Source organism: Macaca thibetana, chromosome 19 (assembly GCF_024542745.1).
Source record: "Macaca thibetana thibetana isolate TM-01 chromosome 19, ASM2454274v1, whole genome shotgun sequence".
NCBI lineage: Eukaryota > Metazoa > Chordata > Mammalia > Primates > Cercopithecidae > Macaca > Macaca thibetana.
Genome location: NC_065596.1, coordinates 7,025,238 through 7,052,635, shown reverse-complemented (window position 1 = coordinate 7,052,635; position 27,398 = coordinate 7,025,238). Strand labels below are relative to the sequence as shown.

At 52.7% G+C, this 27,398-nt stretch overlaps 2 protein-coding genes across 2 annotated transcripts in view; one reads left to right on the top strand and one right to left on the bottom strand.

The window, feature by feature from the left end:
* Nucleotides 1–27,398, bottom strand: part of BST2 (bone marrow stromal cell antigen 2) — a 365,601-nt gene that overhangs the window by 133,804 nt on the left and 204,399 nt on the right. The window lies entirely within an intron of this gene.
* On the top strand, nt 1,071–27,398 carry NIBAN3 (niban apoptosis regulator 3). Its single transcript, XM_050769582.1, has 15 exons — nt 1,071–1,222; nt 4,596–4,726; nt 6,112–6,237; nt 7,449–7,563; nt 12,368–12,535; nt 14,230–14,345; nt 14,427–14,531; nt 14,706–14,868; nt 15,503–15,693; nt 17,811–17,969; nt 18,991–19,107; nt 19,206–19,313; nt 21,375–21,486; nt 24,448–24,531; nt 27,160–27,398. Exons 1-15 carry the CDS (start codon nt 1,168–1,170, stop codon nt 27,270–27,272), a joined length of 1,863 nt encoding a protein of 620 aa, XP_050625539.1. The 5' UTR covers nt 1,071–1,167; the 3' UTR covers nt 27,273–27,398.

The following is a 27,398-nucleotide window of genomic DNA, read 5'->3' as shown; positions in this document are numbered from 1 at the left end:
AGACCCCGTGTCTACAAAAAATACAAAAATTAACCAGGCATGGTGGTGGTGTGTGCCTGTGGGCCCAGCTACTCTGGAGGCTGAGGCGAGAGGGTCACTTGAGCACAGGAGTTCCAGGCTGCAGGGAGCCATGATCATGCCACTGCACTCCAGCCTGAGCAACAGAGCAAGACCCTGTCTGTAAAAAAAAAAAAAAGGAGGCCGGGCGCGGTGGCTCAAGCCTGTAATCCCAGCACTTTGGGAGGCCGAGACGGGCGGATCACTAGGTCAGGAGATCGAGACCATCCTGGCGAACACGGTGAAACCCTGTCTCTACTAAAAAATACAAAAAACTAGCCGGGCGAGGCGGCGGGCGCCTGTAGTCCCAGCTACTCGGGAGGCTGAGGTAGAAGAATGGCGTAAACCCGGGGGGCGGAGCTTGCAGTGAGCTGAGATCTGGCCACTGCACTCCAGCCCGGGCGACAGAGCCAGACTCCGTCTCAAAAAAAAAAAAAAAAAAAAAAAGGAAAAAGAAATGGAGTCCAGGTGATGGACTGGTAGGAGGGACAGTGTTGGGGGCCTGAGGAAGGAATCAAGGATGAAGCTTCAGTGCCCCCCAAGTCTCTGCTCGCCCCTGCCAGACCCCCCCATCCTCTAAGACCTTGGCATCTACCCCCTGCCCCAGCACTGACCCCAGAGACAGTCTGGGAGTGCCTGTCCAGCTCTGTCTCCCCCTAGGAGCTGGGCCAGGGCTGTATCCTCTCTGGGGTCCAGCCTCACCCGGCACAGGGTAGGCACAGTGGCGGGGGTGTGTGTGGCACCAGGAACTAGATGCCCCATCCCTGCCCATCTCCCTGTTCCAGCCCCTATACACGGTGACTGCTGGCCGGTCCTGCCAGATGTCTGCCCTGCCGCCCTCCTCCAAGATGAGCTATGATTTTCTTTCTCCCACACCCCACAACCTACCCCCGGGACTGTCCCCGCGGCCTCTACAGAAACCACTGGCTCTGGGCAACTTGGCCCCAAGGGAGTGGGGAGGACGCAGGTGCAGCATGGGGTGGGGCCGGGGTGGGGCCTCTGAACCCACTGCGTCCAAGCCTCTCACCCGCCACCCAGGTGCCCCTGAACCGAGGAACGCAGGCGGTGGTCATAGGGAGGGGAAGGGAAGCACCAGGAGACGGCAGCAGCATGGGCGGGCGACCCTCGAGCCCTCTGGACAAGCAGCAGCAGCAGCACCTAAGGGGTGAGCAGCCGGGGTGGGGACGGGGTGGGAGTCCGGGTGAGCGGGGGCTCCAGCCATTGGGTCCACATGCTCCATGCAGCAGATGGGGTTGGAGTTCAGACCTAGGACTGTCAAACACACAGGATGCCTTCTTAATGTAAATTTCTCATAGTGAATCTTTTGTTATTGTTGAGGCAGGATCTTGTCTGTTGCCTGAGCTGGAGTGCAGTGGTATGATCATGGCTCACTTCAACCTTGTCCTCCTGGGCTCAAGCGATTCTCCCACCTCCACCTCCCAAGTAGCTGGGACCAGAGGCGTGCATCACCATGCCCAGCTAATTATTTTATTTTTTTATTACTATTATTTTTTAATAGAGACAGGGTGTCCCTATGTTGCCCAGTTTGCTTTTGAACTTGTGGGCTTGAGTGATCCTCTCACTTCAGCCCGAATAGCTGGGACCACAGGCGTGCACCACCACATCTGGCTAATTTTTTTATTTTTGTTTTTGTAGAAACAGGGTCTCACTATGTTGCCCAGGTTGGTCTTGAACTCCTGAGCTCAAGCGATCCTCCCACATCAACCTCCCAAAATGCTGGGATTACAGGTGAGAGTCACTGTGCCTGGCCTGCATCTTATTTTTAGTATAAGTATATCCCAAATTTTGCATCGTGCACACTTATGCTGAAAACCGATTACCCCTTTATCTTTTTTTTTTTTTTTTTTTTTTTTTTTGAGATGGAGTCTCCCTCTGTTGCCCAGGCTAGAGTGCAGTGGTGCAATCTTGGCTCACTACAACCTCCACCTCTAGGATTCAAGCGATTCTCCTGCTTCGGCCTCCCAGGTAGCTGGTATTACAAGCATGTGCCACCACGCCTGACTAACTTTTGTATTTTTAGTAGAGATGGGGTTTCACCATGTTGGCCAGGTTGGTCTTGAACTCCTGACCTCAGGTGATCTGCTCGCCTCAGCCTTCCAAAGTGCTGGGATTACAGGTGTGAGCCACTGTGCCCAGCCTGTGTCTTCTATTTTTATTTGGTAAATCCGGTGACCTGATTTAGGGCAGCAGTTCAAGTGGGAGGCATGGGGCCAAGTGGAGGGTGTCCCAGACCCAGCCAGGCCCTGAGGGATGTCTTCCTGAGTGGGCAGGGACCAGCAGGCCCCTCAGCAGGACCCTGGGGATGGAGGCTCAGTTCCCAATTTGAGACTAAGAGGGCCCAGTGCCAGATTCAGTGCCATTCAGGTCCCTCTGTCCTCATATGCGGGGTGACCACCTGTGCTGGGCACTGGGGACATTGTGGGGTTGGTATTGTCCTTACCCTTGCAGGCTCATGGCCTAAACACCTTCCATCTCATGGCTCTGCTATGTGGGGCTTCTGTGCCCAAGGTGACCTCATGGCACAGAACAGCTGCTGGAGCTCCAACCATTGGGTCTACATTCTATGCAGCAGCTTGGAACAGTGCTTTTTTGGTTTTGGGTCAAGTCATGACCCAAAATGTGTGGTGAGAATGATGGGAGAGAGCTCACATGTTCCTCGAGTGTGGGGAAGAGCAGAGGTGGGTGACTGCCTGCCGAGGAGACAATGGTCAAGTCGGGGCAGGAGGGATGTGATGGCATTGGTAGGAAGGAGATACTAGAAGAACATTTTGGACAGGAGAAACAGCATGTGCTAAGGCCAGTGATGTATCTTGCAAAGAAACAATTCACATTCACACCCTGGTCATTCCCTCATTTGCTGTGTGCCCTTTGGTAAGTGACTGCACCTCCCTGGGCTTCATTCTCTTATATGTAAAATGGAGATAGCAACAATACCTAGCTCATGGGGGCATTGTAAGGATTCAAAGAGTTACTCTATGTAGCACTGGGAATTTTTTTTTCCCCAATAGTGGCTTAAACAAGATAAGGACTTTTTTTTTTCTTTTTCCTCAAACTGAGAGGTGTGGAGGCAGGCAGGCTAGTAAAAGACACCTGAAGTCCTTCCATCTCATGGCTCTGCCATGTGTGGATTCCTGTGTCCAAGAGCCTCATGGCACAGAATGGCCGCTGGAGCTCCAGCCATTGGGTCCACATTCCGGGCAGCAGAATGGAAGTATGTTTTATGTACAGTCAAGTGTACACGCCTTAGGGCAACAGCTCAAAGAGCTAGTCACCCATGTGACTACTTCCTAGATAGATCAGGATACAGGACACCTCCATCACTCACAGAAAGTCCCCTTGTGTGCTTTGGAGCTTTAAAAGCTTTTGAAAAGCTCCCCGGGTAAAGCATATGGGGCCACTTTTGGGTGTGATGGATCCGCTCATTGTCTTGATTGTGGTGAGGGTCTCACGGATGTGTGATTGTGTCAAAGCTCAGCAAACCATATGCTTACATGGTACATGAGCTCTCAGTGAAGGTGTGGCTCAACCTGTATTCCCAGCACTTTGAGAATCCAAGGTGGGAGGATCGCTTGAGGCCAGGAGTTTGAGACCAGCCTGGATAACACAGCAAGACCTTGTCTCTACAAAAATTAAAAAAAAAAAAAAAATTAGCCGGGCATGGTGGCACGTGCGCAAGATCCCAGCTACTGGAGTAGGGCTGAGGTGGGAGGATCACTTGAGCCCAGGAGGTCAAGGCTGCGGCGAGCTGAGATTGCACCACTGCACTCCAGCCTGGGGAACAGAGACCCTGTCTCCAAAAAAAAAAAAAAAAAAAAAAAAAACAAAACAAAACAAAAAACGACAAGATAAGCAAAGGAGCCCAGGAGTTCAAGACCAGCCTGAGCAACATGGTGAAACCTCATCTCTACTAAAAATAGAAAAATTAGTCAGGCGCGGTGGTGGGCACCTGTAGTCTCTGTAGTCCCAGCTACTTGGGAGGCTGAGATGGGAGAATCACCTGAGCCCAGGAAGTGGAGGTTGCAGTGAGCTGTGATAGTGCCTCTGCACTCCAGCCTGACAACAGAGTGAGACTGTATCAAAACAACAACAACAACAAAACCATCTCTACTAAAAATACAAAAATTAGCCAGGCGTGGTGGCGGGCACCTGTAGTCGCAGCTACTCGGGAGGCTGAGGCAGGAGAATTGCTTGAACCTGGGAGGCAGAGGTTGCAGTGAGCCGAGATCGTGCCACTGCACTCCAGCCTGGAAACAGAGCAAGACTCCATCTCAAAAATAAAATAAAATAAAATAAAATAAAATAAAATAAAATAAAAATAAAGAAGCTCCCTCATCCAGCCAGATGGATGGAAAGAGGCACGGAGGGTGAAGGGTGAATGGAATTTGGTGACAACTTGTCCGGCAGCTCAGGATGACTGTAGGAGCCCCCAGGTGGCTTCCCTGTCTGTTTTGCCCTCCCCAAGCAGGTCTCCTGGGCAGATTCAATTTGCTGGGTTCACTGTCTCCTTGTCCCTGCAGGTCAGGTGGACACCCTGATGAGGAACTTCCTGCCCTGCTACCGCGGGCAGCTGGCAGCGTCTATCCTGCGGCAGATCTCCCGAGAGCTGGGCCCTCAGGAGCCGGCTGGAAGCCAGTTGCTACGCAGCAAAGTGGGTGTTGGAGGGGCGGAGGACGTTTGAGTGTGGGGAGAGGGTCCTGGAGAAGCCCTCCCTAGGCCATGCTTCCAACCTCAGACCTTTGCCATTGCCATAGGGTGACTTTAAATATTCATTGTTTGAATAAACATTCACTGAGAAGCCAGGCAAGGTGGCTCACGTCTGTGATTTCAGCACTTTGGGAGGCTGAGGCAGGCGGATCACCAGAGGTCAGGAGTTCAAGACCAGCCTGGCCAACATGGTGAAACCCCAAAACTCCATCTCTACTAAAAATACAAAAAACAAAAAAATTAGCCAGACCCTGTGGTGCGCACCTGTAGTCCCAGCTACTCGGGAGGCTGAGGCAGGAGAATCGTTTGAACCTGGGAGGTGGAGGTTGCAGTGAGCCCAGATTGCACCACTGCACTCCAGCCTGGGTGACAGAGCTAGACTCTGTCAAAACACACACACACACACACACACACACACACAAAATTCACTGAGCGTGTAATTCATGCCACATCATGGGCTGGGCATGAGGACACACAGCCCTTGTCCAGTGACAAGGATAGATCTTGCCGTAACCTCTGGGGTTCACAATCTGATGGGAGATAGAAGACTCCAAACAAATTAGCATATCATGATGTGGAATGGAGTAACTTTTTTTTTTTTTAGATTGAGTTTTGCTTTGTTGCCCAGGCTGAAGTGCAGTGGCCATCTTAGCCATCTTAGCTCATTGCCACCTCCGCCTCCCAGGTTCAAGCGATTCTCGTGCCTCAGCCTCCCGAGTAGCTGGGACCACAGGCGCCCGCCACCATGCCTGGGTAATTTTTGTATTTTTAGTAGAGATGGGGTTTCACCATGTTGACCAGGCTGGTCTCAAACTCCTGAACTCAAGTGATCTCCCCACCTCAGCCTCCCAAAGTGCTGGGATTACAAGCGTGAGCCACTGCACCTGGCCTCCAGACGTCTCCGGAGCCATGAAGTTGCGTGCCCCACACAACTCACTCAGTGTTAACCCTCTTGGTAGACGGGTCTTTGACCGATGAGGAAACTAAGGCACAGAGAGGCCAAATGGCCTGCCCGAGGTCACACTGCAGAGGTGTGATTTGAACCTGGGATCCATGCTTATTACTAATGCTTGGTCCCACGCTCCAATCCAGGCTGAGATTTTTTTGCCTCTCTGGAACGCCCCACCTCCCAGCTGTGCCCACCTAGGGCGGGGGACTCCAGGAGCTGTGGACAGAGAGCCCCTTCCCGCCTGGGACTCTCCCTGTCCATTCTGTGGCATCACGGGACCTGAGCATCACCCCAGGATATAACGGGAGCTGTCTGGGTGGTCGGGCCACAGGGACATCAACCCACAGCCCCCTGACACCCACTGGTCCCTCCTCCTGCAGAAGCTGCCCCAAGTCCGTGAGCACCGAGGACTCCTGACCCAGCTTCGGGGCCACCCACCCCGGTGGCAGCCGATCTTCTGTGTCCTGCGTGGGGACGGCCGCCTGGAGTGGTTCAGCCACAAGGAGGTGCGTGACTGGCACGTGGTCTTTCTGCTTCTGGGCCCTTCCTTCCCACTCCCACCAGCCTCGAGGTTTGTGGGGTCCATCTCTCAGCATAGCCAGACCTCTATCAATCACCCAGGATGAATCTTGGGCCGCTATGTGTCTGGCCTGTCATAGGCAACCATCTCGTCCCATCCCCTGCTGTGCTGCGTAGGTAAACTGACACCCAGGCCAGGGATAGGATCGTAGTATCAGAGCTGTGGTTTCAACCTCTTGGAGCCTTTGCAAGTCATGCCTCTGACCGCTCTGTTTTCTGGCTGGGGAGCTTGGAGCGATCACTACCTTTCTGAAACTCAGTTTTCACTTCTGTGAAATGGGATGATGATGTTTCACACCACGTAGGGCTTTGAGGGTTCAACAAGAGGGTCTTCAGACAGCACTTGGGACTGGCCCGGCACGTGGGGAGTCAGTGGGTGCTGGGAGCTCAGGGACTGAGGGAGGAAGGGAGGGAAAAGGGAAAGGGGAAAGGGAAGGAGGGAGAGAGAGGGCAGGAACAGGAGGAAGGAAGGGAAGGAGGGAGGAAGGGAGGAAGTTATGGGGACAGAGGGAGGATGGATGGAGAGAGGAGGGAAAAAAAGGGAGGGAGAGCTGGGCCTGGTGGCTTATGCCTGTAATAACAGCCCTTTGGGAGGCTGAGGCGAATGGATCCCTTCAGTCCAGGAGTTCAAGATCAGCCTGGCCAACATGGTGAAACTCCATCTTTACTAAAAATACAAAACCTAGGGCCGGGCACAGTGGCTCATGCCTGTAATCCCAAAACTTTGGGAGGCCGAGGCGGGGTGGATCACCTGAGGTCAAGAGTTCAAGACCAGCTTGGCCAATGTGGCCAAACCCCGTCTCAATTAAAAATACAAAAATTAGCCTGGTGTGGTGATGGGTGCCTGTAATCCCAGCTACTCGGGAGGCTGAGGCAGGAGAATCGCTTGAACCCGGGAGGCGGAGGTTGCAGTGAGCTGAGATCATGCCACTGCACTCCAGCCTGGGCGGCAGAGCAAGACTCTATCTCAAAAACAAAAAAAAGACAGGGAGGAATGGAGGAAAGGAGAGGGAGGGAGGAGTGGGGAGGGGCAGAGGATTTTTCAGCTCATCTGAAATCTTCCCTTGATAGTACAGTTGGGACACAGAAGCCACCGTTCAGACCTGTCCCATGTTGGTTCTCTGGGTGCCTTTTGTAGGAATATGAAAACGGGGGTCACCCCCTTGGCTCCACAGCCCTGACGGGATACACACTCCTGACTTCCCAGCGAGAATATCTCCGCCTTTTAGACGCTCTCTGCCCGGACTCCTTGGGTAAGAGTCCCGGGGTTCCCAGGAACAGGTTTCTCCGCCCCAGGATCATTAACATGTGGGGCCAGATCATTCTCTGCGGTGGGGGTGTCCCGTGTACAGCAGGGCGTTAAGCAGCATCCCCGGCTTCCACCCCACTCCATGCCAGCAGCAGCCCCCACCCTGGGTGTGACAACCACCAATGTCTCCAGCATTGCCAAGTGTCTCCTGGGGGTCAGCGTTGCCCCGGGTGAGCATCCCCGCTTTGGAAAACAAACAAACAAACACTCTTGCAAGGGTGAGAGGGAGAGTTAGGTCATGGGACCAGAATCGAAATAGCAAATGATAAAAACAGCCAAATCTGGGATGGGTGCAGTGTCTCATGCCTGTAGTCCCAGCTACTCGGGAGGCGGAGGTGGGAGGATCGCTTAAGCCTGGGAAGTGGAGGTGGCAGTGAGCTGAGATTGTCCCACTGCACTCCAGCCTGGGCAATAGAGTGAAACCCCACTTCCAAAAACAATAACAAAAACAATTAAAAACGGCCAGGCGCAGTGGCTTATGCCTATAATCCCAGCACTTTGGGAGGCTGAGGTGGGCGGATCACGAGGTCAGGGGATCGAGACCATCCTGGCTAACACGGTGAAACCCTGTCTCTACTAAAAATACAAAAACTTAGCCGGGTGTGGTGGCGGGCACCTGTAGTCCTAGCTACTCAGGAGGCTGAGGCAGGAGAATGGCGTGAACCTGGGAGGCGGAGCTTGCAGTGAGCTGAGATCGCACCACTGCACTCCAGCCTGGGCAACAAAGCGAGACTCCGTCTCAAAAAAAAAAAAAACAATTAAAAACAATAGGCTGGGCACAGTGGCTCATGCCTGTAATCCCACCACTTTGGGAGGCTGAGGCAGGTGAATCACTTGAGGTCAGGAGTTTAAGACTAGCCTGGCCAACATGGTGAAACCTCATCTCTACTAAAAATACAAAAAGTAGCCAGTGTAATGACATGCACCTGTAATCTGAGCACTTTGGGGGACCAAGGAAGGTGGATCACTTGAGGTCACGAGGAGACCTCATGAGGCCAGCCTGACCAACATGGTGAAACCCTGTCTCTACTAAAAATACAAAAGGTAGCCAGGTATGGTGGCGTGAGACTGTAATCCCAGCTACTCAGGAGGCTGAGGCAGGAGAATCGCTTGAACCTAGGAGGCAGAGGTTGCAGTGAGTCCAGATCGTACCACTGCACTCCAGCCTGGGAGACAAAGTGAGACTCTGTCTCAAAAAAATGAAAGGAAAGGAAAGGAAGGCGGGGGGAGGGGAAAGGAGGGGAAGGGAGAGGAAGGGAGGGGAGGGGAGGGGAAGGGAGGGGAGGGGAGGGCAAAGGAGGGATTAGAGAAGGAATAATTCCAGGCATGTGCCTGGCAAGTACTCAGCACTGGGCTTGCACTATCTCATAATGTCTGCCCAGCAGGTGAACCCCATCGCTAACTACCCCATTTCACAGATAAGGACATTGAGGCTGAGGATTGTCACACAGTCAGTCAAGGGCAGAGCTAGAATCGCACCCTCTGCTTCACCTAAAAGCTATCTTGCTGTCAAAGGACACAAAGATGTAGTCTGCTGAGATGTTGATGCTGCTCAAAACATCAGAATCTGCCCAAATACCCATCTCTTGAGGGTTGATTAAATAAATTATGGCCTGGCCCTTGGTAATGAACAGTGAACTGGCTGCGGTGGCAGGTGCCTGTAGTCCCAGGTACTTGGGAGGCGGAGACAGGAGGATCCCCTGAGGCCAGGAGTTCTAGATCAGCCTGGGTAACATAGTGAGACCCCCCCCCATCTCCACAAACATTTAAAAAAATAAAATTAGCTAGGTGTGGTGGCACGTGCCTGTAGTCCCAGCTATTCAGAAGGCAGAGGCGGGAAGACCACTTGAGCCCAGGAGTTAGGGGCTACTGTGAGCTATGATCACACCACTAACTCCAGCAGCCTGGGCAACAAAGCCAGGCCCTGTCTCTATTTAAAAAATAAATAAATAAATAAATAAATAAATGCATGCCCGGGTGTGGTGGCTCATGCCTGTAATCCCAGTACTTTGGGAGGCCAAGGCGGGCGGATCACCTGAGGTCCCAGCCTGGCCAACAGGGCAAAACCCCGTCTCTACTAAAAATACAAAAATTAGCCGAGCGTGGTGGTGCACGCCTATAATCCCAGCTACTCGGGTGTCTAAGACAGGAGGATTGCTTGAACCTGGGAGGCAGAGGTTATAGTGAGCCAAGATCGCACCACTGCACTCCAGCATGGGAGACAGAGCAAGACTCTGTCAAAAAAAAAAAAAAAAAAAAAAAAAAAAAAGCCAGGTGGCTCACACTTGCAATCCCAGCACTTTGAGAGGCCAAAGTGGGAGGATCACTTGAGCCTAGGAGTTTGAGGCCACCGTGAGCTATGATCACACCACTGCACTGCAGCCTGGGTGACAGAGGGAGACTCCATCTCTAAAATGAAAATAAATTAAAATTTAAAAACAATAAATACAAGAAAGCAAAACTTAGCCACTGAAAGTGTCCCAGATGTATCAAGGAGCGAAGTGGCCAGTTCCAAGGCAGAAAAACCCATCTTGTCACAGATATGCACCTCACTCAGTTTCGTGCAGATTTTATTTATTTATTTATTTATTTTTATTTTTATTTTATTTTATTTTATTTTTGAGATGGAGTCTCGCTCTGTCGCCCAGGCTGGAGTGCAGTGGCATGATCTCGGCTCACCGCAAGCTCTGCCTCCCGGGTTCACGCCATTCTCCTGCCTCAGCCTCCCGAGTAGCTGGGACTACAGGTGCCCGCCACCACGCCCAGCTAATTTTTTATATTTTTTTTAGTAGAGACGGGGTTTCACCGTGTTAGCCAGCATGGTCTCGAGCTCCTGCCTTGTGCAGATTTTAGAATCTGGAGAAATGTCTCCTAAGCTATTAACAGTCATTATCGTCTCTGGGGGCTGAGGCTCGAAGGCTGAGATGACCAGGAGCTTCTACCTTCTGGATTATTGATTTTTTCTTTTCTTTTCTTCTTCTTCTTCTTTTTGTTTTTTTTCTTCCTTTTTTTTGAGACAGAGTCTTGCCCTGTCACCCAGGCTGGAGTGCAGAGTGTGATCTCTGCTCACTGCAACCTGCCCCTCCCAGGCTCAAGTGATTCTCCTGCCTCAGCCTCCTGAGTAGCTGAGACTATAGGCACCCACCACCATACCCTGCTAATTCTTGTGTTTTAGTAGAGACAGGGTTTCACCACGTTGGCCAGGCTGGTCTCGAACTCCTGACCTCAAGTGATCCACCTGCCTCGGACTCCCAAAGTGCTGGGATTACAGGCAGGAGCCACCTCACCCGGCCTGGATTGTTGGGTTTTATCACAGTCTGTGTATATCATCCTGGAAAGTGGAACAAAACATTGGAGACTTAGGAGACCCTAAATATTTCTTTTCATTTATTTATGTTTTTAATAAAAAATACCTGTGCAGGCTGGTTTGGAACTCCCGGGCCCAGGGGATCCTCCCACTTCGGCCTCCCAAGGTGCTGGGATTACAGGCATGAGCCACCACAGCTGGCCCCCAAATAAATTAACCAAAGCTGAATTCACTTATTTTGTCTAGTCAATAATTCTAGGTCATCGGTATTACTGTTAACCCCATTTGGGCAGGAAAATCACAGCTCATGGAAACGTGTGCCCTAGTCGTAGAGCTAGAAAGTAGCTTGGCCAGGCTGGGCACAGTGGCTCACACCTGTAATCCCAGCACTTTGGGAGGCTGAGGCGGGCAGATCGCTTGAGCTCAGGAGTTCTAGACGAGTCTGGGTGACATAGTGAGACCCTGTCCCTTTTGTTAAAAAAAAGAAAGAAAGAAAATGAAAGTGGTTTGGTCAGGTTGGAACTCGGGCCTGACTGACTCCAAAACCCCACTTAAAGCTGGGCTCAGGCCAGGCGCGGTGGCTAAAGCCTGTAATCCCAGCACTTTGGGAGGCCGAGACGGGTGGATCACGAGGTCAGGAGATCGAGACCATCCTGGCTAACACGGTGAAACCCCATCTCTACTAAAAAATACAAAAAACTAGCCGGGCGAGGTGGCGGGCGCCTATAGTCCCAGCTACTCGGGAGGCTGAGGCAGGAGAATGGCATCAACCCAGGAGGCAGAGCTTGCAGTGAGCTGAGATCCGGCCACTGCACTCCAGCCTGGGCGACAGAGCGAGACTCCGTCTCAAAAAAAAAAAGAATGCTGAGGCTGGAAAACAATGCTGGGATGGATTGGTGATGTCTGCCTTGGGAATACAATGGAAGAAGGTGACCCTGATTCTGGCCAGGCGCGGTGGCTCAAGCCTGTAATCCCAGCACTTTGGGAGGCCGAGACGGGCGGATCACGAGGTCAGGAGATCGAGACCATCCTGGCTAACACAATGAAACCCCGTCTCTACTAAAAATACAAAAAAAAAATTAGCCGGGCGAGGTGGTGGGCGCCTGTAGTCCCAGCTACTCGGGAGGCTGAGGCAGAAGAATGGCGTAAACCCGGGAGGCGGAGCTTGCAGTGAGCCGAGATAGCGCCACTGCACTCCAGCCTGGGCGACAGAGCGAGACTCCGTCTCAAAAAAAAAAAAAAAAAAAAAAAGAAGGTGACCCTGATTCCCCGAAAACTGTGCCCCGCCCAGTGCTGTTGGAATAAGGACGGGGGCAAGTATCATGGTGCAGCTCCTATTTATCAAGCAACTGCCCATGCCAGGGACAGTTGTATGCATTTCAGGGGTATTTTCTCCTAGTGAATGAACATCTAGAAGATGCAACCTCCTGTTTGTTTTCAGGAGACCATACTCAGGAAGAGCCTGACTCCCTCTTGGAAGTGCCTGTGAGCTTCCCGCTGTTCCTGCAGCACCCCTTCCGCCGGCACCTCTGCTTCTCTGCAGCCACCAGGGAGGCACAGCATGCCTGGAGGCTGGCCCTGCAGGGTGGCATCCGGCTTCGGGGCACAGGTGGGTCTCAGGACGGGTCAGACATTTGTGAGGCTAATGGTCTGGGGTCAGACAGCTCAGCCTCTGTTGGCTTGGGACCTCTTCAGGCCTCACTTTCCTTACCCAGAAAATGGATTGTTAGGCCAGGTGTGGTGGTTCATGCCTGTAATTCTAGCACTTTGGGAGGCCAAGGCAGGCAGATCACCTGATGTCAGGAGTTCTAGACAAGCCTGGACAACATGGCAGAATCCTGTCTCTACTAAAAATACAAAAATTAGCTGGGCATGGTGGAAGGCACCTGTAATCCCAGCCACCTGGGAGGCTGAGGCAGGAGAATCACTTGAACCTGGGAAGTGGAGACTGCAGTGAGCCAAGATCGCGCCACTGCACTCCAGCCTGGGCGACAAGAGCAAAACTCCATCACACACACACACACACACACACACACACACACACACACAGAGAGAGAGACAGAAAGAAAAGAAAATGGGTTGTTGGCGGAGCCGGAAGGAACACCAGGCAGTTGTGATTGACTAGGGCTGTTAACAGAGACACACAGGGTTCTATGGGAGCTCAGCCTGGGGGATGGGGGTTAGAGCAGGCTTCCCAGATGAGGGGAAGCTGAGGTCTGTAAAAGATGAGGGGCCAGCCGCCGGGCACGGTGGCTCATGCCTGTAATCCCAGCACTTTGAGAGGCTGAGGTGGGAGTATCACGAGGTCAAGAGATCGAGACCATCCTGGCTAACATGGTGAAACTCCGTCTCTACTAAAAATACAAAAAATTAGCCAGGCATGCTGGCAGGTGCCTGTAGTCCCAGCTACTCGGGAGGCTGAGGCAGGAGAATGGTGTGAACCCAGGAGGCAGAGAGCTTGTAGTGAGCCGAGATTGCGCCACTGCACTCCAGCCTGGGTGACAGAGCGAGACTCTGTCTCAAAAAAAAAAAAAAAAAAAAAAAAAAAAAAAAAGATGAAGGGCCAGCCAAGTGAAGACGGGGAATAGGTCAGGCATAGTGGCTCACGCCTGTAATCCCAACTTCCAACTTGACACCAAGAGTTCAAGACCAGCCTAGGCAACATGGCAAAACTCCATCTCTACAAAAAATACAAAAATTATCTGGGCATGGTGGCATGCACTTGTAGTCTCAGCTACTCAGGAGGCTGAGGTGAGAGGATCACTTGAGCCTCGGACTTGGAGGCTGCAGTGAGCTATGATCATGCTACCGCACTTCAGCCTGAGCAACAGAGAGACCCCCCATTTGAGAGAGAGAGAGAGAGAAGAAAACAAAGAAAAAGAAATGAAGGAAGGAAAAAGAAAAGAAAGAGAAGGAAAAGCAAGAAAGAGAGAGAGGAAGGAAGAAAGGAAGGGAAAGAGAAAGAAAAATGTAGGACTGACACACACAGTTGGGCAGGTTGTTGACCTCACAAACGATGCAACTAGAGGAGCAGCTAGTGGCTGCAGTATGTATGGCCTGAACTGCAGGTCAAGGGACTGTGGCTGCCAGTAGAGGATTCCTTCTAAGTTGAATAAAGTTGGTGGTCCTGGGGGAATGTGTTCCCTGTGGACGGCACTGCCTACGCAAAGTTCCAGAGATGGGTAAGACTTGGGTGTTGGGGACCTGGCCAGGCAGAGAGCTTCCTCCCCGGGCCATGGGGAGCCAGGCAGGGAAGCCAGGCAGGGGAGCTACCAGCAGGCACTGAGGAGCAGCCCCTCTCAGTCCTGCAGCGAAGCCAGGCCCCTGCTGCCCGGGCCTTCCTGGACGCCGTCCGACTCTACCGGCAGCACCAAGGCCACTTTGGCGACGACGACGTGACCCTAGGCTCAGACGCCGAGGTTAGTGCCCCGCGAGGCCGACCCGGGACCCCCAGGCCCCCTCCCGGCCGAACGCGGCGCCCATGGCCCCCTCTCCCGCAGGTGCTGACCGCGGTGCTGATGCGGGAGCAACTTCCCGCGCTGCGAGCCCAGACCCTTCCTGGCCTGCGGGGATCAGGCCGCGCCCGTGCCTGGGCCTGGACCGAGGTTTGCCCTGCGTCCGGACCTGGGACAGGGGGCGGGATCCGGGCGCTCGGGTTCCCCTCCCACGACTGTCGCCTAAACTCTCTCCTGGTCTCTCTGACCCCCATCCCCGCCCCGTGTCTCGGCTCTGTCCCGCACTCCTGTCCTGCGTGGGGTCCCCTCGACCGGTCTGGGCAGCTTCTAGACGCCGTTCACGCAGCTGTCCTGGCCGGGGCCTCCGCCGGGCTCCGCGCCTTCCAGCCGGAAAAGGACGAGCTGCTTGCATCCCTGGAGAAGACGATCCGCCCAGACGTGGACCAGCTACTGAGGCAGCGGGCGCGTGTGGCGGGGCGACTGCGGAGTGAGACCCGGGGGCGGGACCTGGGCTGGGAGGGGCGAGGCAATGCTGGGGAAAAAGGGGCGTGACCTAAGCGAATAATGGGCTAGGCCTTGTGTGAAATAAGGGGCGTGGTCAGAGAGGAGCTGGGCCAAGCATAGGATGTGGAAGGGAAAGGGGGGGAAGGGGCGGGACCTAGGCGAGACAGTGGGCGTGGTCTTTGTGGGCGAGGCGCTGGGGGCGGGGCCTAGAGTCTATCCCGAGGACACCAGGTCCTGAGGGGGCTGCGTGGATACAAAAAGGGAGGGGCCTCAGCGGGGGATAGGCGTGGCCTTGAGGCTGAGGCTGCAGGAGTTGAGGCCCTAAGCCGGGCCAAAGCGAGTGGGCTGGCCTGGGAAGTAGAACAGCGGAGGAGGGGCAGGGGTAAAGGCTGATACATGGGCAGGGTGGGCCAAGGTGGCCCCTACAAAGACCCAGGTGGGAATCCTGACTCGGCCCGCCCCTCCGAGGCTGTTTTCTCATCATCACAATGGGTAGAAGAGGGCGCTCAGCGTCCCTGCTCGCGTCCCCCTCGCCCTACTGAACTAGGGCCCCTGCACATCCCCATCTGTGAGGCACCTTGCGGAGGGGACTCCAGACCAGTGTCTTCCACTCCCAGCGGATATCAGGGGACCGCTCGAGTCGTGCCTGCGCCGGGAGGTGGACCCGCAGCTGCCCCGGGTCGTGCAGACCCTGCTGCGCACCGTGGAAGCGTCGCTCGAGGCGGTGCGGACCCTCCTGGCTCAAGGCATGGACCGACTGTCCCGCCGCCTGCGCCAGAGCCCCTCGGGCACGCGGCTGCGCAGGGAGGTGAGCTCCCGTGGGTAGGGGTTCAGTGAGCCAGAGGGTGATGTGTTAATTTGAGTCTTTCCTGTTGAAAATCTTCTCTGAATTTGTTCTAGGCTGCTTTTTACTTATTGTGGACCCATCGCCATGCTATGGTCACTGGAGCACAGTTGTTTGTTTTTTGTTTTTGAGACAGGGTGTCGCTCTATCACCTTGGCTGGAGTGCAGTGGCACAATCTTTTTTTGTTTTTTTTTTTTTGAGGCGGAGTCTCGCTCTGTCCCCCTGGCTGGAGTGCAGTGGCACGATCTCGGCTCACTGCAAGCTCCGCCTCCCGGGTTCCCGCCATTCTCCTACCTCAGCCTCCCGAGTAGCTGGGACTACAGGCGCCCGCCACCGTGCCCGGCTAATTTTTTGTATTCTTAGTAGAGACAGGGTTTCACCGTGGTCTCGATCTCCTGACCTTGTGATCCGCCCGCCTCGGCCTCCCAAAGTGCTGGGATTACAGGCGTGAGCCACCGCGCCCGGCCAACAGTGGCACAATCTTAGCTCACTCTAGCCTTGACCTCCTGGGCTTAATCGATTCTCTTACCTTAGCCTCCCAAGTAGCTGGAAATACAGGTCCACGCCACCATGCCCAGCTAATTTTTTAATTTTTTTGTAGAGATGGGGGTCTTGCTTTGTTGCCCAGGCTGGTCTCAAACACCTGGGCTCAAACAATCTGCCTGTCTTGGCCTCCCAAAGTGCTGGGATTAAGGCGTGAGCCACAACACTGGCCGTGGAGCACAGTTTAAAACGTGAGGCGAAAGGAGTTGGATGAGAAGAGTGGCAATTTAGCAAAATCAGTCTGAGGTCATCCCCCCAAACTCCTCCTCCCATTCCCCTGCAGGGCAACAACCCAGAGAATTCTGTTCAAGGCAGGTCACTTCAGTGCATCTGATATACATGTAGCACCTGAAATACATACATACGTACAGTAGCACCTACTATGTGCCAGGCAGCCTTCAACTCATTGTTAAGCCTCCATTTCCTAATCACTTTCTCCAAGAACTGTCCCTGGTCCCCTCTATGTCTTATAGTAGCCTGTGCTTCTCCTATCACAGCCTCACTTTCATACCACTGTGGGTGATTTCTTTTTTTTTTTTTTTTTGAGACGGAATCTCGCTTTGTCGCCCAGGCTGGAGTGCAGTGGCCGGATCTCAGCTCACTGCAAGCTCCGCCTCCCGGGTTAATGCCATACTCCTGCCTCAGCCTCCTGAGTAGCTGGGACTACAGGCGTCCGCCACCACGCCTGGCTAATTTTTTTTTTTTTATTTTTTTTATTTTTTTTATTTTTTAGTAGAGACGGGGTTTCACCATGTTAGCCAGGATGGTCTCGATCTCCTGACCTCATGATCTGCCCGTCTCGGCCTCCCAAAATGCAGGGATTACAGGCTTGAATCACCACGCCCAGCCACTGTGGGTGATTTCTATACTCTGTCTCCCCTAATTTGTAAGCAGAGACTGGGTTAGAGTATTCCATATCTGCAGCCCCAGGGCCCAGCACAGAGAGAACATGAGGTGGTATTCATAGATCCAGAGCCAGGAAATGTGCTCATTTCCTCTCAATTGTGCCAGCATCGCTTGTTATAGTTTTTTTAGGTTTTATCATTTTATGTCCATGACACCATGCCTCACTGCAACTTATTTTACTTTATTTTATTTTATTTTATTTTAGAGACAGAGTCTTATTCTGTCGCCCAGGCTGAAGTGCAGTGGTGTGATCTTGGCTCACTGCAACCTCCCGGGTTCAAGCAATTCTCATGCCTCAGCCTCCTGAGTAGCTGGGAGTACAGGTGTACACCACCACACCTGGCTAATTTTTGTATTTTTAGTAGAGATGGGGTTTCACCATGTTGGCCAGGCTGGTATCGAACTCCTGACCTCAAGTGATCCACCTGCCTCGCCTCCCAAAGTGATGGGATTACAGGTATGAGCCACCACGCCTGGCCCACCGCTACTTTATTATGAGTTTCTTTGGTGACAACTGAGGTGGAATGTGTTTTCATTTGTATTTCTCCTTTGGTGAATCGGCTATGGGGTCCTTGGCCCTTTGCAATCAGCTGACGGCATTTTCCTCCCAAAACTGCTTCCGGGAGCACAGGTTTACTCATTTGGAGAGATGCCATGGGACTTGGCACTGATGCAGACATGCTACCGTGAGGCCGAACGGAGCCACGGGCGCTTGGGGCAGCTGGCAGCACCGTTTGGCTTTCTGGGGATGCAGAGCCTCGTGTTTGGGGCCCAAGATCTTGCACAGCAGGTGAGGGTGAGCAGGAGGCTGGGAGGAGGCCAGGCTGTGAAGACAGCCTCCACTGAACCCCCGCTAAATGTGTCCTAGAGAGACCACAGTGATTGAGACAACTCGGTGGGGCTGCCAGTCTCATGGGGACATGAGCCCGTGACCAGGCAGCAGCCACATGTGGTGGACAGAGCTGGGGCGGGACTACAGAGAGAGCCAAGGATGTTCCTGATCCATCTCTGGGGTTGACAGGACTTTCAGGAGGAGGGGACTTCCAACATGGGACAGCAGTGGGACGAATGGGGCTGCCACCAGTCCCAAGTGAATAGTGTTGAGAGCGCTTGTCTGCATTTGGGGAACGTGGAGCAATTTTTCAGAAATGGGAAGATAGGCCGATGAGATGGATGGGCAGATGGCACAGTGCCTTGAGTGTGGGGCTAAGGGGTGAGCTCTTTCCTGAGGGCAATGGGGAGCCAGAGCAGGTATATGAGCAGGGGGAGGGCATGGCTGGATTTAAGGTTTAGGAAGCTCTGCTTGCCGTAGGGAGCACAGGCTGTTGGGGGCAGGAATAGAGGAGGCAGGGGGGAGGCCTGCACCAGGATGGGGGATGTCAGTGGGGAGAAGCAAGAAGTGTTTTGAAGTCTGAGGTGGGACCTGCTATTGGACATGGTGACAGAAGAAGACAGAGAGTGAGATGATCTAGTACCACCTGGCACAGTTGTTCAGTTTGTGCACTGCACAAAAGTGCTCAATAGAGGAGGCTGAACTCTGGCTGGCTCTCTGGTCTCCATTCTAGGCACCCTGGCACCATCCCCCAGAGGGAGGGGGCTTTCTACCCTTTTGCACATAGTTCCCCACAGACTAGACAATCCCCAGGTCCTGAGAGGAGGGGAAAGGTGTTTCCTGGGACAAGGAGGAGGAGGTTGGACAGAGGTGGCTGGTTGGGGCAGGCTGGATGCTGAGAAGGGGTCAGCTGGGCTGGAGTGGGGCCCAGGAGGCTGGAGCACAGATTCTGGGGTCATCACGGCATCTCCTCCTACAGCTCATAGCTGACGCTGTGGCCACCTTCCTGCAGCTGGCTGACCAGTGTCTGACCATGGCCCTCAACTGTGACCAGGCTGCCCAGATGCTGGAGAGAGTCAGGGGGCGCGTGCTGAAGGTGTGATCTGTGGGTACGGGGTGGCACGGAGTGGCAGTGGGCCTGGGTGCTCAGATGGTTGAACACTGAACAGAGGCGCCGCTGGGTATGTTGTGCAGAAATTTGAATCGGACAGCGGGTTGGCGCAGAGGAGGTTCATCCAAGGCTGGGGTCTCTGCATCTTTTTACCTTTTGTGTTGAGCCAACTCGAGCCAAGCTGCAAAAGGGTGAGTTAATGGGAAGCGTGCAGGTGGGTCTGACAGCATCACCATGCATCCACGTAAAGTGGGCAAGAATTCTCTTTGAGGCCGGGCGCGGTGGCTCACGCCTGTAATCCCAACACTTTGGGAGGCCAAGGAGGGCGGATCACAAGGTCAGGAGTTCGAGACTAGCCTGGCCAACATAGTGAAACCCCGTCTCTACTAAAAATACGAAAAATTAGCCGGGCGTGATGGCGGGCACCTGTAATTCCAGCTACTCAGTAGGCTGAGGCAGGAAAATCACTTGAACCTGGGACGGGGAGGTTGTAATGCGCCAAGATCATGCCACTGCACTCCAACCTGGGTGACGGAGTGAAACTCTGTGTCAAAAAAAAAAAAAAAAAAAAAAAGAAAAAAAAGAATACTCTTTGATCATTGGAGACCATTTGACCAGGTGCCATGGCTCACGCCTTAATCCCAGCACTCTGGAAGGCCAAAGTAGGGGGATTGCTTGAGGCCAGGAGATCAGTCTGGACAACACAGTGAAATTCCATCTCTATAAAAACACAGAAGTTAGCCAGGCCTGGTGGCATGTGCCTGTGGTCCCAATTACTCCGGAGGCCAAGAGGTGGGAGGATCAATTGAGCCTAGGAAGTTGAGGCTGCAGTGAGCTAGGATCGCACCACTGTACTCCAGCCTGGGCAACGGAGCAAGGGCCTGTCTCAAAAAACGGGACTTCCACACCTTGAGCCCTGGAGCTGGGTCAGGTGGCTTTTCTGGGCTGCCACAATGCCCTCTGCTTTATCTATGACGGGGCTCATTACCCTGTGTCTGCCACGGAAGAGCTGGGATGGGTCCCATACATCACATATCACCAGGTGACATGGGCATCAGTGGAGGGAGGAGGCAGATGGAGAGTGTGGATAAGGGTTGGGTAGGGAGTTACCAGAGGGTTAGGAAGGCTCTCCCTGTGAAATGAAGGCACGGGCCATGTCCTGGGAAGGGCATTCCAGGCAGAGGGCATAGCATGTGCAAAGGCCCTGAGGCCTGACCGTGCCTGGTGTATTGGAGGAACAGTGACAAGGTGGGTGTGGCTGAAGCTCAGTGAGTGGGAGAGTGGGAAGGAGGTCAGGGGGAGTCCTAGGTACCTGGGCACACAGGGCTCATGGGCACCAGGTGGGTGTCTGACATGGGCACAAACAGAATCCTCTAGAGGAAGTGGCTGGGAGTTGGGGAAGTCCCAGTTGAGACACTCGTACTATTCCCTGTGAGGTGTGATTTGCTGCGCCTAATTAATCCCATGAATCCTTTCCACAATGCTAGAGAATATGGGCCACTGAGTCCATTTCAACGATAAGGAAACTGAGGCCAGGCGTGGTGGCACATGCCTGTAATACCAGCACTTTGGGATAGCGAGACCCCATCTCTACAAAAAATACAAGAATTCGCCGGGTGTAGTGGTGCACGCCTGTAGTCCCAGCTACTTGGGAGGCTGAGGTGGGAGGATCGCTTGAGCCTGGGAGGTCGAGGCTGCAGTGAGCTGTGACTGCGCCACTGCACTCCAGCCTGGGTGACAGAGCGAGACTAATCATTTCATTTCATTTCATTTCATTTCATTTCATTTCATTTCATTTCAACAGAGTCTTGCTCTGTCATCCAGGCTGGAGTGCAGTGGTGTGATCTTGGCTCACTGCAACCTCCGCCTCCCAGGTTCAAGCGATTCTCCGGTCTCAGCCTCCCAAGTAGCTGAGATTACAGGCACCCGCCACCACGCCTAGTTAATTTTTGTGTTTTTAGTAGAGACGGGGTTTCACCATGTTGGTCAGGCTGGTCTTGAACTCTTGACCTCATGATCTGCCCGCCTCAGCCAACCAAAATGCTGGGATTACAGGCGTGAGCCACCGCGCCCGGCCTGTTTATTTTTAAAATAAAAAAAAAAAATTAAAAATAAAGATAAGGAAACTGAGGCCCAACCCCTGCCCCCAACCCCACAGCTAATCGGGCCCAGGGCTAGGGCAGAAGCCTGTGTTGTAGGCCTCTAGAGGGGCCCTCCTCTCCAGCCGAGCCCCTAACCCAACATGGTTCCAGGAGCTGCCTGAGTTCGAGGGGGATGTCCTTGCCATGGGCAGCCAGGCTCTGACCACTGAGGGCATCTATGAGGACGTCATCCGGGGGTGCTTGCTGCAGAGGATTGACCGAGGTGAGTCCTGCCCTGCCGTGGCTCAGAGGAGTCTGGCGTCCCCTGCCTGTATGTACTGAGCCCCACCAGGGCCCCATCGACTCTCACTTCCTGTGACTGCTTGCCATTTGACCTTAAGTCAGGACTTGGCCAGAGGGGGTCCAGGGTAGAGGAGCTCAGAAGGGCAGGGATGGATACTCTCTGAAGGAAGGGCCATTGGATTGGGGCTGTGAGGGATGTATAGGAGTTCTCAGGATGAGAAGAAGGAGGCAGAGTTCAAAAACTACCAATACAGGCTGCGTGTGGCGGCTCACACCTGTAATCCCAGCACTTTGGGAGGCTGAGGTGGGCAGATCACTTGAGGTCAGGAGTTTGAGACCAGCCTGCCCAATATGGTGAAACCCCATCTCTACTAAAAATATAAAAAATTAGCCGGGCATTATGGCACACACTTGTAGTCCCAGTTGCTCGGGAGGCTAAGGCAAGAGAATCGCTTGAACCCAGGAGGTGGAGGTTGCAATGAGCCAAGATTGCGCCACTGTACTGCAGCCTGGCGACACAGCGAGACTATGTCTTTTTTTTTTTTTTTTTTTTTTTTTTTTTTTTTTTTTTTTGAGACAGAGTCTCGCTCTGTTGCCCAGGCTGGAGTGCAGTGGAATGATCTTGGCTCACTGCAACCTCTGACGCCTGAGTTCAAGCGATTCTCCTGCCTCAGCCTCCCGAGTAGCTGGGACTACAGGCATATGCCACCACGCCCAGCTAATTTTTGTATTTTTAGTAGAGATGGGATTTCACCATGTTGGTCAGGCTGGTCTCAAACTCCTGACCTTGTGATCCTCCCCCCTCAGCCTCCCAAAGTGCTGGGATTACAGGCGTGAGCCACTGCGCTTGGCCGAGACTCCATCTTTTATTTTTTATTTTATTTTTGAGACGGAGTCTCACTCTGTCACCCAAGCAGGAGTGCAATGGTGTGGTCTCGGTTCACTGCAACCTCTACCTCCTGGGTTCAAGCCATTCTCCTGCCTCAGCCTCCGAGTAGCTGGGACTACAGGTGCATGCCACCACACCTGGCTAATTTTTGTATTTTTAGCAGAGACGGGGTTTCACTATGTTGGCTGGGCTGGTCTCGAACTCCTGACCTCGTGATCTGCCTGCCTCAGCCTCTCAAAGTGCTGGGATTACCAGCATGAGAGACTCCATCTTAAAACCAACAAACTACGGATAGACATTTAAATTTATTCATTTAACAACCACTCCCTGTTTTTCTCTGGGCTGGCATTGAGGCCCTAGAGGTTTACAGAATTGGAGTTGGCCTCTTAGGAGCTCCTGAGCTGGGAAGGAGCTTCAGAAACATCTTTCTCCCTCCTGCTTCCTGAGTTCATTCATGAATTACTTAATGCCCATGATCACTGAGATGTGCACTGATTGGGGGGTGAACGGGATGCAGTGGGGATTCAGGGAATGTCAGCATCCATGCAGCCAGCACAAGGGCACGGAGTGGGAGACTGGAGGCTTCTGGAAGACGTGCAGGGCTTTGAATGACAGGCAGAGGAATTTAGATTTATTGTGCAGGCAATGGGGAGCCATGGAGGGTGTGTGAGCAGAGGTCAACAGAAGCCAGACTGGAAGTGAGGGAGGAGGCTGAGGCCCTGGTTCTGGGAACAAGCGACAGGCCAGAGCAGGGGCAGCAGCCAAAGGGACAGAGACTAGGAGGGAGGTGGAGGTGGGAGCTGGAGGTGTCAGAGGTGTTGGGCTTCAGGTGTCACTAAGTGAAGGTGAGGGGGCCACAAGCCAAGGAAGGTGTGTGGAGAACAGAAAGGAATCTCAAAGAGCCCTCATTTGAAGGAAAGAAGAAGAACAGACATAGAAGGTGAGGTCAGCAGCTGGGCACGGTGGCTTACGCCCATAATCCCAGCACTTTGGGAGGTCGAGGCAGGTGGATCACTGGAGGTCAGGAGTTTGAGACCAGCTTGGCCAACATGGTGAGACCCTGTCTCTACTATAAATACAAAAATTAGCTGGGTGTGGTGGCGCATGCCTGTAGTCCCAGCTACTCGGGAGGCTGAGGCAGGAGAATTGCATGAACCTGGGAGGCAGAGGTTGCAGTGAGCCAACATCGCACCACTGCACTCCAGCCTGGGCAACAGAGCTAGACTCTGTCTCAAAAAAAAAAAAAAAAATTTAAATAGGTGAGATCAGCCAGGCGCGGTGGCTCATGCCTGTAATCCCAGCACTTTGGGAGGCCAAGGTGGGTGGATTATGAGGTTAGGAGATCAAGACCATCCTGGCTAACACAGTGAAACTCCGTCTCTACTAAAAATACAAAAAATTAGCTGGGCGTGGTGGAGGGCACCTGTAGTCCCAGCTACTCGGCAGGCTGAGGCAGGAGAATGGCATGAACCCAGGAGGCGGAGCTTGCAGTGAGCTGAGATTGCGCCACTGAACTCCAACCTGCGCGACACAGCGAGACTCCATCTCGAAAAAAAAAAATCTTTGAGGTCAGAGAGTTGGGAGACACCCCTATAGAGGGTGGGTTCTTGGGAGCCAGGGAATGAGGGAGAGGATGTGTCTATGAGCATCCAAACAAGAAAAACAGAGCTTCCTTAAAATAGTAGAAGTTTTAAATAGGAAAAAGAAACCTATTTTCTGACTGCAGAATTAAATCCAGAAACAGGTGACCTCAATGAGTTTCTCTTCCTAGAGATTTTATGTGTCCTTAAGTGGGTCCATCCTGATACTGATTTGTGATGTCTGCCTAGAGCAGCATGTTGGGAGGTGGGACTGGCAGTGTCTAGGCTTGGTGAAGGGTGCAGGGATCGGTTAGCAATGTCTGCCATGGGTGTGGGCTTGAAGAGAGGGTCTATGTGAGCCACCTGTTTAGGATTTCTGCTTGAGACATTCATAGTCTCTCTGGGAAAATGCACGGAAGCCCCTTGATGCCTGGGATTCCCCAGGTATGTCCAAGAGTTCATCTCATTTCAGAACTGAAAAAGACCCTTGGTGCCAATGATGTATCCTGCACTCTGGACGGCTGCTTGGAGGTCCCATGGGAACAGGAGGGAGCAGGTGGGGAACTCCACAGGCTTCTGAAACATGCCAGTGATGGCTGGGGGTGGGAGGTGGGGGCCCACATGGGGTGTATGGGATTGTCGTGCATGTGGGTTCATGGATGGAACAGAATATACCTCATCTCCTTAACCAGCCAGGCTGGCCAAGCTTGTGAACAAATGCAGTGGGAAGTTGTGGAGTGTGTCTGAGCTACAGAGGAACCCTCTAAACCCAGGCTGTGACATGCATGTGAGCTCAGCCCTTGGGAGCTGAGATTGTGGTGAATTTGTGTCCCATCTCTCTTCTCTCTCTCTCTCTCTCTTTTTTTTTTTTTTGGGGGGGGACAGAGTCTAGCTCTGTCGCCCAGGCTGGAATACATAATCTCAGCTCACTGCAACCTCCTCCTCCCAGGTTCAAGTGAATCTCCTGCCTCAGCCTCCAGAGTAGCTGGGACTACAGGCACATGCCACCATGCCCGGCTAATTTTTGTATTTTTAGTAGAGACGCGGTTTCACCATTTTGGCCAGGCTGGTCTCAAACTCCTGACCTCAGGTGATCTGACTGCCTCAGCCTCCCAAAGTGCTGGGATTACAGATGTGAGCCACCACACCCAGCTTCTGTATCCCATCTAATCCCAGGATTTAGGGGGCATCTCCCAATGGCTACTTCCTGTTGCCAACTTGGAAAGGGAGATTGTAGTGATGGGAGCCTTAGGTTTACCACCAGCAAGAGCTTGTAAGATGGGCATAATTTGGGGGACAATTTTTTTTATGCAGCAATAGCTAACTAATATACTTCCTAGCTGATCTGGGACAGAGAAACTCATTGATATTTACACTAACTTGGATAAATAGTTAAACAGTCCTAGAAAGACTTCTTTTTTTTTTTTTTTTTTTTTTTTTTTTTTTTTTTTTGGTGAGACAGAATCTCACTCTGTTTCCCAGGGTGAAGTGCAGTGGCACAATCTCAGCTCACTGCAGCCTCCCCCTTGGGGTTCCAGTGATTCTCCCACCTCAGCCTACAGAGTAGCTAGGATTACAGGCACTTGCCACCACGCCTGGCTAATTTTTGTATTTTTAGTAGAGATGGGGTTTCACCATGTTAGCCAGGCTGGGCTTGAACTCCTGACCTGAAGTGATCCACCCACCTCGGCCTCCCAAAGTGCTGGGATTACAGGCGTGAGCCACCGTGCCCAGCCCAGTCCTAGAAAGACTTCTAAGGCCGGGCACAGTGGCTCATACCCGTAATCCCAGCACTCTGGGAGGCCAAGATAGGTGGATTGCTTGAGCCTAGGAGTTTGAGACCAGCCTGGACAACATAGCAAGACCCCATCTCTACAAATATTTTAAAAATTAGTTGGGTGTAGTGGAATGCACCTGTAGTTCCAGCTACTCAGGAGGCCAAGGTGGGAGGATTGCTTGAGCCCTGGAGATGGAGGCGGCATTGAGCTATGACGGCACCACTGCCCTCTAGCCTGGGCCACAGAGAGAGACCCTGTCTCAAAAAAACAAACAAATACAAACTTCTGAGTGTCAGAATATTTAAGGATTTGCAATTGGATGTGAGGGATTGTAGATGGGTTCCTGAATCTAACCAGAACCAACGGGCATTTGGTTTCTAGTCTTCCATACTAACAGCCAGTGCCGCAGGGGATAATCTTGTACATACTTGTTTTTGTTTTGTTTTGGTTTTGTTTTGTTTTGTTTTTGCAAGTGCAGGTTCCTGTGGGCAAATCCCGCAATGGGAAACCTCAGAATTTAAAGTATATGTGTTTGTCACTTCAACAGAGGGCTGTCCACCAGGGTAGCCTCACCTGGTGCCCCTCACCTTTGTCCGGGAGGTTTAGGAGCTGCTTTTAGCTCCTTTTCCGAGAACCTTCCTTCCTATCCTTCACCCTTTCATCTTTTGACTGCTTACACATTTCTTTTTCTTTCTTTTTTTCTTTTTCTTTTTCAAGACAGAGTCTCGCTCTGTCGCCAGGCTGGAGTGCAGTGGCAGCATCTTGGCTCACTGTAACCTTCACCTTGTAGGTTCAAGCGATTCTCCTGCCTCAGCCTCCCCAATAGCTGGGATTACAGGCGTCCACCACCACGCCTGGCTAATTTTTGTATTTTTAGTAGTTTCACCATGTTGGCCAGGCTGGTTTCAAACTCCTGACCTCAGGTGATCTGCCTGCCTCGGCTTCCCAAAGGGCTGGGATTACAGGCGTAAGCCACTGCGCCCAGCCTACATTTCTTTATTTTTATTTTTATTTTTTGAGATGGAATTTCGCTTTTGTCACCTGGGCTGGAGTGCAATGGCACGATCTTGGCTCACTGCAACCTCCACCTCTCGGGTTCAAGTGATTCTCATGCCTCAGCCTCCCGAGTAGCTGGGATTACAGGCGCCCACCACCGTGCCCAGCTAATTTTTGTATTTTTAGTAGAGATGAAGTTTCACCATGTTGGCCAGGCTGGTCTTGAACTCCTGACCTCAGGTGATGGGGAGGTCAGGCACCTGGCTTGGCTTCCCAAAGTGCTGGGATTACAGGCATGAGCCACTGCGCCCAGCCAACATTTCTATTAACTCTGATTTTTTAAGCACTTATTACATGCCAGGCATCTGACATGTCTGATTTTTGATGTCTGTTCATTTTCCATTATACAGATGAGGAAACTGAGGCTGAGCGGGAAGGAGGGACTTGTCCCAGGCAGCCGGGCTCTGGTGCCCAGATCCAGCCACTCTGCCCACCGCCTTCTCAAGGAACATTCCGGAGCTGAATCTTCACCCACACCTATCTTGTTTCTATTGGATAAATGTCTACAAGTGGAATTTCTGGGCCAAAACAGATGAGCCATCTTTAGGCTTTTGTAACCCCTGCACCTCCAGAAAACTGCCATTTTATA